The 12394-nt window shown below is 34.1% G+C and overlaps 1 protein-coding gene across 2 annotated transcripts; it reads right to left on the bottom strand.

Annotated features, from left to right (window-relative positions):
• Nucleotides 1-6228: 6228 nt before the first annotated feature.
• LOC109801095 (Tetratricopeptide repeat (TPR)-like superfamily protein) lies at nt 6229-11925 on the bottom strand. 2 transcript variants are annotated; one of them, XM_020362084.3, is made up of 7 exons: nt 11258-11925; nt 9480-9702; nt 8895-9374; nt 8136-8342; nt 7265-7402; nt 6996-7183; nt 6229-6502 (listed from the first exon to the last, which is right to left on the bottom strand). In XM_020362084.3, the coding sequence occupies exons 1-6, from the start codon at nt 11803-11805 to the stop codon at nt 6998-7000; spliced, it is 1782 nt and encodes a 593-aa protein (XP_020217673.1). In that variant the 5' UTR covers nt 11806-11925; the 3' UTR covers nt 6229-6502; nt 6996-6997. The 2 variants fall into 2 exon arrangements, with proteins under 2 accessions (XP_020217673.1, XP_020217672.1); XM_020362083.3 differs by having other exon boundaries at nt 6229-6544; nt 11258-11924.
• Nucleotides 11926-12394: the final 469 nt, after the last annotated feature.

The following is a 12394-nucleotide window of genomic DNA, read 5'->3' as shown; positions in this document are numbered from 1 at the left end:
TAAAAGTATATCTATAACATTATATAAAAGGAATACAAATATAGATAACTGCCATTTGGTCTCCACTTTTATTTATGATCTTTTTATCCTTAATAATACAATCAATTATTTTGTCTCTATATATAATTTTGAAATCCTTTATTCTTCACCAAACACTCTTTTAACCACATTATTTAAGTAACCGCCACTTTTACTCATTTTAACCGCATACATCTAAGCAACAGTATTTATTAGTCTCATTCTCACAATCCCGTCTTTCTTACTTCCTCTCTTTTTTGTTAAACCAACTTCATATCACTGCAAAATCTATTCTCCATTTTACAGTACATTTCCTTTATATTTTGTTTCCTTTGATGTTCATTGTTGCTAATTGTAAAGTAGCATTCCATTTTTTCAACATCAAGTGTTTATTTCCTTTATATTTTGTTTCCTTTGATTTTCAATGTTGCTTATTGTAAAGTAACATTCCATTTTTTCAACACTGAGTGTTTATCATATACGTAGATTATTCTGCCTCAATTTATTTTTTTAATGAATCAAATTAGTTTTAATGACATACAGATTTAAAACTGTGTAATAAATTTAAAAGACGACATCCGACACTGTTTGGGTTTTTTTTTCCCTTCCTTTTCTTCTTTCTTTAAATAACATGTGATTGTGCGACTTATAAAAGTTTTGCACCATGGAGACATGTCCAAAACAACAAAAAGGTTCAATTGTAGTTTCAAAGTTTTTTGTTTTGTGATATTATTTGTTTCCAGATTTTTTTTTATTTGTAGTTAGATTTGCGATTTCAACGGATTTTGTTTTATTATTTCTTTTCATATTTTTTCAACAATATTTTTTTAAATAAATTCTACATTAAATTACTAACTATAGTATTTTTCAACTAAGTTATTTAATTTTAGTTTTTACAATGATTTTTTATATTTTTACAATGAATTTAAATTTATTCAACTTATTAAACATCTAAATTTAAGATATCCCTATTTTTCAAATTCATTTCTTTTATATAAAACTGCATAAATATAAATTGTTGTTTCAATAATTTTCAAATTCATTTTTAAACATTTAAATATATAATCATATTTTATCATAAATTAAATTTTAAAATTAGCCTAATTTTGAATTTTGAAATTTATATAATTTTTATGGGTTTTTTAATTACAAAAATTCAAATAACTAAATTTATATAATTTTTATTTGAAAATTTGATTTCTTTTCAGTTTTTTTCCAAAAAAAAATTATTAAAAAATTTACAATAAATTAGTACGTTTAGTCATTTTTTAATCTAAATCATGTTTACTCATTTTAAAAAAATTCAACTTAAACTTATTTATGACTTAACTAAAGATAAAAGAAATACAAAAGTTTTGTTCTCCACTTTAAAAAACAACCTCCATGTATTTGTTATTGATGGTTATCCAATTTAACACTTTTGTTGGTTTTTACAATAAAAATAAGACATAATTTATGTGAGACCCCACCTCCGTTTTCCCTTTTCTTCCCCAACCTTCATCACTTTCACTCATTCCTCTCTTATCTCACTCTCAATCTTCACTCTTTTCACTTGGACCTTCCTTTTGGCTATTACTAGGTGGTGGAGCCGAGTGAAGTGGGTTGCTAGCTGGTGTTGGAATTCTCTCTTCTCCTTTCTCGTGTTCAAGCTCCCTTTGTATTTCTCTTTGGTTTCTTCCCGACGCTCGGATCTTCGCACCGAGGTAAGGGAAGCTAGGTTTTTCGCTGTTTTTGGATGTAATGGAGTTCTAGGAGCTCATTAGCTGTTGATGTTGGAGGATTTTTGCTGAGAATGATGAAATTAAGGGTTTCGGGGTTTTTGGGTCTTTGAGAAAATTTTTGAGAAATTCTTGTTTTGTGGTTGCATGTGGAAAATGTAGCGTTTTTATTGATCTTTGATGAAAATGGGAACTTTTGGCTGGATTGCATGTTGGTTTTCTGTTAAGTTTTGCAGGATTTGGGCAATTTTCGAACTTGGGGAAGTTGCTGCTGAGTTTCGCGCTGGGCGCTGTTCTTCGCATCGGGCGCGTGACCACCAGGGGACTCTATTTAGGCAAGCCCGTCAGGCGCAAAGCTGTGTGCGCCGGGCGAGCTTGCAAATGGGAGTCTCTGGTTGGCCCACGCCGGGCGTGACTTGAGCTGCGCCGGGCGCGATATCAATGGTGACATACTTTGGGTGTTTTGGTGCCATGCTAGGCGCGCGTTTGGACTCGCTGAGCGCGGAGGCTCCTTTGGAGTCTTTGCCAAGAGGGCGCTGGGCGCAATGCGAATTGCGCTGGGCGCGAGACCTTGTTAGGTCTCTGCCTTCCCCACACTGGGCGCGGGTTAGGCCACGCCGGGCGCGTGAGACTCCTTAGAGTCTCTGCCTGGGCTTGCGCTGGGCGCAATTAATATTGCGCCAGGCGCGTGAGAGCTTTGAGCTCTCTGGCTGGGTCACGCCGGGCGCAAGTACCCTTGCACCGGGCGCGCTGGCCCCTGGTGCTCTCTGGTTGTGCCACGCCGGGCGCGACCATGAGTGCGTCGGGTGCGTATGATGATGATGATTTATATATCAATAGCTGTTAAACCTTGCTGAAATCTTAGATAGATGATGTTTAATGCTGAGTTAAGCTGAAAATTGTTGTTAAGCTGAAATAGATGAATATAGCTATGCTGAACTGGGTTGTTATTGATGATTTTAAATGTTGTATTACATGATATTGCGGTGCTCTAGAATGATGAGCTGAGTTGTGAGTAGTAGGCTGTGTTGAATACTACTTAGCCGTGTTGTATGCTGATTTGCTGTGTTGTGTTGTATATTGATGTGCTGTGCTGTGAGCTGTTTAGCTGTATGCTGTGTATGACAACTATGGTGGTGCTGTTTTAGCCGCTATGTCAGTGCTGTTATAGCCACTATTGTGGTGCTGTTTTAGCCGCTATGTCGGTGCTGTTATAGACACTATTGTGGTGCTATTATAACCGCTATGTTGGTGCTGCTGTTAGCCACTATTGTGGTGCTATTATAGCCGCTGAGCGGTGCTGATATTGCTGAATTGCTGTGGTGTAATATAAGCCGTGCGGATGTGCTGATAGCTGTAGATGTTTTCTATTCATATATTTATATATGTATGTTGATTTCTTTACACTAGCTTACCCTTTGTTGTCTCCATAATGTTTGGACTGCAATGATCATACTATGTATGGGAGCAGAGCAGGGATAGGTTGGTGGCTGATGGTGAGTCTGTAGCTGACAGACGAAGCTGATCTGATTTGGATCTTTTTGTTGTTTTAGTTACCGAGTAGAGTAACTTTGTTGTATTTTGTTGTATACTCTAACTTTAGTCGGATTAGGACCTTGTATATATATATATATATATATATATATATATATATATATATATATATATATATATATATATATATATATATATATATATATATATATTCTAGATCCTATATTATATACTTGTTCTATCTGTCTGGTGTTTCCGGTGTGTTATGCCGCGTGTAGTGACTAGCTAGGTCGTTACAATTTAAAACAGAAAAATTATTGACAAGGATGGAGCAAAGCAACCCTTGCTGTTAATGACAAATCGAATATGCATTCCAATTACATCACAGTAGTAGTACTTTCCATTTTCATTCGAATTAAATCTTAGATATAAGGTTTCCAACCTCTCCATTTACTCTTAAATAATATATATATATATATATATATATATATATATATATATATATATATAACTATTATAAAGAGAATATAAGAGATGTAACCGCTTTTTAGTCTCTATTTTTTAATGGACCATTATATCCCTAGATATAAAAAAATCTTAAATTTTTCTTAAATAATTATACACAACTTTCTAATATTTTATTAGTGAATAACTCTTAGAGGCACGAAGTGCCTCTACCCTTCTAATTGTACAAGATATATATATATATATATATATATATATATATATATATATATATATATATATATATATATATATAAGGTATATATGCAACACATAAGCCCTAAATGTAAATGAGCTTCGACTTTTTGCACAACCTAATTTCATCTTCCTCTCCTCAACTTCTTGACGTTTATATTTTTTTTACCAAATTATCCTTGACAGAAACATGTTTCTATCGTGTATATAACACAATGAAAATATATTTGTTTTGTAATGTGAACTAATTGAGGTGTCGGTTCACACAAAAAAGTTTTCTTTATGTATTGGGAATTGATAATTCATTAGTTTATCTATATTTATATATAAAAGTAGTTTTTTTTGTTTTTAATTATATAATTTTTGAATTGTTTTACTTTTAAAAAAAATTAAATAATAAAAAATAATATTAAAAATTAATTATTCTCTCAAATCTTAGACTCAAATTCGAGATCTTAAAATTTAAGAACTAGACACAATAATAATTAATTTAATAGACATTAATAATTTTTAAATAATTTTAAATAAATATAAAAATACAAAATACCTCGACCTACTAATAAATAATACATAAAAAAATATATTTATTGTGTATTATCATGCAATATACAAAGAGAACAATTGTATTGTGTATTGTAATACAATACACTAAAAATGTATTTTTGTGGTGTATGGTTAGTGACACTCCTAATAGCATGTGTATATTGCACTAATTATGCAGCATCTTGTTATTTCAATTTCTTTCCTTATTGATTTAATTAAATCTGAAAAGCTAAGTATTTTAAATATTAAAGAGAGTTGTCTTTAGTCTAATAACTAATATTACCCATTATATTTCCTCCTATTAGATGCTAAAAGTTTTATTAGAGGTCTTTATCAAAAATAAAAATGTCAGTTTTATATTAAATTTGAGAGTAAATTACTTATACTCTAACAACGTGGCGTACCAGGTGTGAGAAGTGTGGGGATGGGAAGGACATACAGTGAATGGTGAAGAAAGCGACTGGAGTGAGAGGACTGAATTCAAAGTAAAAGGGTGAAAAGTATTATGCCTAGTGTTTGTGAATATCAATCCATAAAGTAAATATAACGTGAGTAAAGTTTAACAAAAGTTTGTATGTAACAATGGCAAAGCCCTAAAATTTCAATATGCGTCAAGCAATTTCCAAAAATTAATTTTGCATCGAATAAAACCCATAAGTTGATTTTACAAGTGTATCTTAGAAACAAAGTATGGCCTAGAAATTTAAATATTAAATTGATGGGTATGACAAAAAGAAAATTGGCTTTACAGGTGTTCTAAAACTTCATATTACAAGAAATTAGTCTAATGGTTAAAATCAGACACGAATATTTAATACATCAAACTTGATCTTTAATGGTTGAGTTTAACAATGATAAGATTTTCAACATTGCTTTAAGTTGGCCTATTTTGCTAGATAAATTTGCTCTAACGTGATGGAGAGAATTGCTCGAGTGAGATTACATGGTTGTATATGTATTAAACTTTAAAATCATTGAAGGGATGATGACATTTAGATAGGGAAGCAAGGAATCAAAAGGGTGGTATAATAGTAGTTACAAATTACAAAATAATATATAAAAAAAAGTGTAAAAATTGACAACAGATTTTGCTGATAAAAGTGTATGCCAAAGCATTAAATCGAGCATGCCTTCTATGTATTTTCGCAAATTATCCATATGTTGTCACGACCCTAATTCAATTATGTCAGGTACACATACTATTATTCATAAAAGTGTAGCTTACTGTATCTTTATTTCTAACCTTCCAAAACTTAAAGATCACATAACTAAAAAAGAACAGCATTACCATTTCAATTTTAATTATTCATGTAAATTCTATAGATGAGAGTTTATTCCATTTTAATGATTAAAAAAACGTTTTGGGAAAAAAATTATCCCACTCTTAAGTTCAATGTCATTACTTTTTGCAAAGACTTTATTTATAAATCCCTCAAGTAGAAGGAGCCCATCATTTTGTTTTGATGAATTTACAACCAAAAGTATATTTAATCAATCGCATCCAAACAACTGAAGTTCAGTGTTTTTAGGTGAATATTTCCAAACACATCACATCCTTTGAACATATTTACATTAACAACTCTTATTTGACAAATTATCGAAACGAGCGTTTCGTTGAAAATGTTTCCATTATTTGCAGTAGAATTTAATACAACCACAGCACCATAAAAGAAGTTTCCAAATCCTTGCGCCTTCTAGTCGTTGCCAACACCAGGTTGTTAAAAATAGATAGTGCCAAAAAAACAGGACAAGAAAGTAAGCATGAGAAGTGTAACCTTGATTCCATCCTCTACTAAAATTGGATCAGTACTACAATTATTTCGAATAACTTTGCTGAAAAATTCACTGCTTTGGACTTTCACAAGAAAGTTAATTCCATCTTCAACACCCTCCCCCGCTTCATAAACACATAAATACAAAAATAAAGATTGCACGAAGCTGTGCTTGTATCATCCTGACCCGGCAACCTGAGCGGCATCCACTAATATACAGAGCGATTTCCTTGGAAATGGATGCAATAAAAGATATGCCTAATAATTCAAACAATTCATTTGGACATCAAAACAATGCACCTGTCAAAATGAACTACATATCAATATGATGAGTGGCTTTAGTACTAAACACCATTCAACTTCAAGAATATCCAGGGGGCAAGATAAATCCTCCAAATAAAATGAAACATGAGGTAAAACAAACAAAAACAATTGAAGGCACTCCCCTTTAAAAGTCATACCCGCAATGCATTTGTGTGAAAGACACAACACTCAACCAAAATGTCTCTACAACATTCCCAAAGTCTATATTTTCTTCACTTTTAATTACAAACATACCATATTATTTTCACTTAGTTTCCTATTTCCAAGAGTTTCGAAAGATTAAAAAATAAGTAATTTTTATACAGGAAACAAAGTGAAAAAAGTGACATTTTTATAATTAAAAATGAAATGATAATAAATAAATAAAAAGACTTCTTCTACCTAAATTTTTCCAAATAAAAATTATCTTAGAAGTATCACAACTTACCATCAAGCATAACCCAGACTGTAATTAAGATTAAACAGAATGTCTCGCCGGGATTCTGCACCCATTCTATAATTCAGAGAATTGGCCAGTGATTGCACTCGGTCATCACTTTCATAGTCCATTTCTCGCATGCATCGCCGTCTGACCTTTTTTAGCATCTCTTTTGATGGTTCAAATCCAGCAGCTCTCTGCCAAAGTATTTGATATACATCAATGACCTTTGCTGGCCAAATATACTTTTTTAAAGAAAAAAAGAACAATGCAGTTACCATATCATCAATCACTGCCAGGGCAGATTTTACATCACGGTTAATCAGGTGGGCATCAACAAGCAGAGAGTAAGATTTGGCATTAGGCTTGAGACCCAAACTGACTAAGTGCTCAAACACCCTTGAAGCTTCATGGGTCTGCCACAAGATGACAAAAGATATAAGAGGGTTTTTCTTTGTTTGACATGACACGTAATACCTTGCTGTAGTGCATAATAATTAAACAGCAAAAGAACAATCAAAAGGAAAGGTGTCCACCCCTACATCAACTTCAAACCAGGCATGTGCATCATTTCCTAGCATCCCATGCAATCACAGAAACAATTGAAATGACGAAGCTAGATTGAGCGCATCTATATACTCCTTCTGTCCCCATATATTTTAACTAATTCAAAGGAATTAAGAAAGTTGGATAATTTAGTTAGTGACATTAAATTTGTTAATAATTTATATTATTTTCCCAAAATTACCATTCAGATTATTAGGACTCACCATCTCACTCTTTCTACTTTCCACCTAATTACTTTCCTCCCTAATTGATTAATGTGTGGAGAGAGAATAGCAGTTATGCAATTTATTTTTATTGATTCGTGGCTAGTCATCTTCCCCAATCCTCGTTCAAGATAGTAGTTTGTCTTATTAATTTACAGCATTTATCAATTATTGGCTAAAAAATGTAAAGCAACTAAGGATATTTTGGTGAAAAAAAAAATAATTAATACAAGAGACAACCAATATAAACTAACAAACAAATTTCTCGAAAGGTTCCTATATACAGGGACAGGGCTTTCCAAGGATGGGGCAGTGCAAGAAGTGGAGAGTACGGGAAAAACTATACATAAAGAGGAAGGTTTAGAGAATGAATCATCACCTTCTTGAGCTTTCCAAAGGCATGCATCAGTCCATTGTATGAATGAATATCAGGGCTCAACCCAAAAGTAGATCCAATTGATTCAAAAGTTTGGTAAGCTCTATCAAGATCCCATATGTTTGCACATCCTAAAATGATGCAATTTAGTGCAGCAAGAGATTTATAAGGTCGCTCTGCACGATTTAAATTCTCCAGTTGAAAATAAACCTAAATAGAACATAGCATGATTAGATAAAGTTGCAAATGAATACCCCATAATTAAAAAACAAATAGATCATGACAGCAATTTATGTTGTATGCATGCCAACAGCCGCAAATAGGTAGTACAAATGCAACATATGCCATAGCAACATGGAATCTTTTTTAAATAGTTATAGGGTTTGTGTGTTTAAATTTTTTTCTTATAAAAACGCTTTTTTTAAATAAAATAAGCACTTTTTTATTTTTTGGAATGTTTCTCTAAACTTTTTTTTAAAATAAGCAGTTTTCTGCCTTTTTTTTAGAAGCAACTCCTATTTGTTTTTTAAAGAAATTTTTTTAAATCACTTGTTTAGAAACATTTTTTTAAGTTTAAACAAATGGGCCCATATTTAGAATAATACATATATATTATGTAAAGAATGAAAAAATGTCCAACCAATTCCCAATAGAAAACCTGTAAAGTGAATAAAAACTATAAACATCATGACAGGATTGGATTAGTAACAAATCCTAAATATTAATTAATTAATATTTTATTCAACAGAAAGAAAGACATACATTATCTAGAGTCTCAAAACCCTTCTTGGAGCATGCCACAACCAATGGATGTAATGAGGTAAATGGGCAGAACAAGTCTTCAGCTTCTTGACTGGAGTCTCCATAAACTGACTCATATTCATTCAGAGTACCAAAAGCCTTTTGTAGATTCCCCAATGATGCAAGGGCATATATCTTTCCGAGATATGACTCTGGATTAGGAGTTTTCTTTTTACGCAAGGAACGGTCCAAAACAGCCCATGATGCCACTAACAGCTCGGAATTATAGGTTCTACCAGCAGTCAAAATAGCAGACAGAACTAAACCTTCATCTACAGAAATAAACATAGGGGGTTTTTCACGTTCACCCCTTACAATCAATCTAGCCATAAACTCCAGGCCATAAAAAGCTAACTTGCTATTATCCTCTTGAGTTGCAATTTCAACAATAAAATTGCACCAGTCCCACTGGGGGCAAAGAGCTTTGTTTTGATCAGTTGTCTGGATCACCAATGAGATTTGTGAACATTAATACAAGAAACATCAAGTTACTAGTATATCTGCTTCAGAAAAATATATTAAGCATCAACAAGACTAATTACTCACCCTGCACCTTTCAATTATTGTCACCAACGTATCAAGCCTTCCCTTATTGACACATCTCCGCACACAGGCCATAAATATCTTCATTGACAACACACAACCAGATTTCAAAGCTAAATCTATATATTTGAATGCAGTATCGAACTGGTCTGTGGAAAAGAGCATTGCAATGACCAATTCATATGATTCGTCATCAGGTTGAGCTTCATTTCCTGTCTGCAGCATCCTGATAACAACAAAGCAAAGCTTGATCAATAAAGAAGCAACTGTGCTCAATTTACTCATACAAATACTACAAACAAATGGTGTGTAAAAACTAATTAGAGAGTAATTTTGACAGTGGTTTGTCTCATTGGTATGCTTATTAGCACTTCAACTTTTTGTTCAATAATGTAAGAGAGGATATGATGCAAGAGCAAGGCCCCATCCAGCATGAGCATGAGAGAAGGAAAAGTCCGTAAAAAGTACAGATTCAGCCTTCTCAACAGCCTAGCCGTTAGGAGTGGGCTCCCCTCTAATCAAATGACATAAAGCCCATTTTGTCTACCTTCTTGTGCGTATGGATTGTTATTTCAAACTCGATGAGATTGACATTGAAGCTAGAATATTGTATTAGCAGGGAATTAGACACAAAGCTCCAACTTTTAAATTAGCGTTTCTTCACAGTTTGGCTCTTAAAAAGAGTGGGCTCTTTGCTACATCAAGGTCAACAAGAAAATGCAACAGGCATGAACTAACAAGGAACAATTACAATTTTGAGATTCCTAACCAAAAAATAATTATTCCAATAACAATCAACTAAACAAGTACTTTAACAAGAAAATAAATATAGTTAATACATTAACAGTTCTTCTTGTATAGGTAAAAGGGAAATGATTTTACATGCAATTCCAAAACAGTAGTTTTCCTATAACATGAATAGCATTTCACACATGCCCTAGCATATATGCAGACAACCTTTCTTAATAAGACCAGAGGGATCTTAAAAGGGGTATCTCAAATACAGAGTTTAGATAAACTTTTCCTAGAAAAAATATTAGCTTATGCATAAGCTAGGTCCATAAAATGATTTCAGCTTATGGAGAAGTTCAATGCATTTTACCATCTTATTTTCTTCTCCTGTAACTGCTTATGAAAAATTTAATCTAAATAAGGCCAAAGCTCCCACCATTCTTAGGAATAGGAAGGTTCCTTTCCCACATTGTCAGAGACACCGCAGCTCATTCATTATTTTCAAAATTTTCATCCCAAAGAAAGAGGCATTCGTACGGTAATCCAAAGTATTCTACCATTTCCAACAGTAGAGCTTAATTTCACGTAATACTAATAGTAGACCTCAAAGAAAAGTAAAATTTAGGATTTAACTCCTCTAAGGGCATGTTTGGATAAACTCCTCTATAAGCATCCTAGGAAGAAAAAAAAAAAAAAAAAAAAAAAGTCAAAAATTAGTTTTTCCATTCCATAAGCTAAAACCAGCTTATCCATAAGTTAAAAATAAGATTTCGGAGAAACTAACACAAGAGAGCTTCTACTAACTAATTAGCTCATACATAAGCTAAAACTTCAACAAGCTATTTCATTTTACCTCTCGTGGAAGTGTTTTGGGAAAAGTTTAAAGTTTACCCAAACAGACCCTAAAGCAAGCAAATATGTAAAGAGAGATCGCAAATCTCCACTGGCATTGGTTTAAAACTAAGCATCGTATCACTATCTAAGAATTTGAAGTCAACGGTCAACATATTGGAGGAACATTAGTTAGTGATAAATGAAGGCGATCGAACCGTTGGAGGAGCTTATCAGCGGCGAGGGTTTCGTTGGCCTGGCACATGGCCTTGAGGACGAGGTTATACGACGCCGTATTGGGGGCAACACCGAATTGGGGCATCTGGGCGAGGATATCAAGGAGGTCAGCGGCGGAGGCACCGAGCATGAGGTTGGCCCTGAGGTAGTGGTTGAAGAGGCCAACATCGGGGCTATTGGGCTTGCCGTGCTTGTCGAGGGAGTGGACCCAGGCCTGGAAGTGGTCCCTCACTTGGGCCCAGTCCTGGGAGGCGATGGAGTTGGCGAAGGTGTCGAGGAGGGTGCGGGAGTCGGAGTCGTCGCGGCGGTGGGAGCCGAGGGGGGCGAGGGCGTTGGAGCCGGCGGAGGGGATTGGGTTGCGCCAGTTCTGGTGGTAGAGAGGGCTTCCGGTGGCGGGGTTGGGAGGGAGCGGGGTGGGGTCCGCTAGCTGGGGCTCCTGCGAGAGGGAGGGGAATGTGGTGATGGTTTTGAGGAGAGAGGGGTGCTTGGGGAAGAGGGAGCGCGTGCGGAGGAGGATTTGCGATGCCATTGATGGAGTGAGAGAAAATGGGTTTAGCGCATTTAGGGTTTTACTTTTACCAATACCAGATTTGGGTTCGGGGAAGGGGATACATCATAGATCATACTCATACATTACAGATCCTAATTTTCCATTTTTCTTTCTTTTTCTGTTGCTGCCTGTCGATTCGCTCGAACGTCGACGTAAAGATTCATTGGGCCTAAAGTGTTGGGCTGGGCTCGGATGGGCCGGGCCAGACCGGACATCTCTTTGTCATTGGTCCAACCTGACTATGTGTCCATAATTATCTATGAATTTATAGTTAAATATTAATTTTAAACTTAAATAAATTTTTAATTTCCTAAAATAGGGAGTTGATAATTTTAGTCCTTTTTTTTTTAATTTTTTTCATTTATGTAACTGTAAAAAAAAAAATTTGTTTCATTTTCGTCTTTACTGTTAGATTAACCGTTAACTCTAATAGAAAAAAGTGAAAAAAAACTGTAGGGAACAAAATAGAAAAAGGACTAAAATGAAATTAAGAAAAACTTGTATTTAAGTTAAACTTATAAAGTTTAAACTTTAATTTTTATTTATTCATAGTAATAATTTTAGTTTT

The sequence above is a fragment of the Cajanus cajan genome, chromosome 11 (genome assembly GCF_000230855.2).
Source record: "Cajanus cajan strain Asha chromosome 11, NIPB_CcT2T_4, whole genome shotgun sequence".
Taxonomy (NCBI): Eukaryota; Viridiplantae; Streptophyta; class Magnoliopsida; order Fabales; family Fabaceae; genus Cajanus; species Cajanus cajan.
Note: the sequence above shows the minus strand (reverse complement) of the source record. Positions and strands in the feature narration are given on the sequence as shown.

Bases quoted from the DNA above. Each gene is read 5' to 3' on its own strand.
- LOC109801095 (XM_020362084.3), bottom strand. From the start codon at position 11,805: ATGGCATCGCAAATCCTCCTCCGCACGCGCTCCCTCTTCCCCAAGCAC. The intron at 8,343-8,894 runs GTATGTCTTTCT...TGTTCTATTTAG, and splicing joins GTTTTGAGACTCTAGATAAT to GTTTATTTTCAACTGGAGAA. The intron at 7,403-8,135 runs GTGATGATTCAT...ATCTTGTGGCAG, and splicing joins CCTTTGGAAAGCTCAAGAAG to ACCCATGAAGCTTCAAGGGT.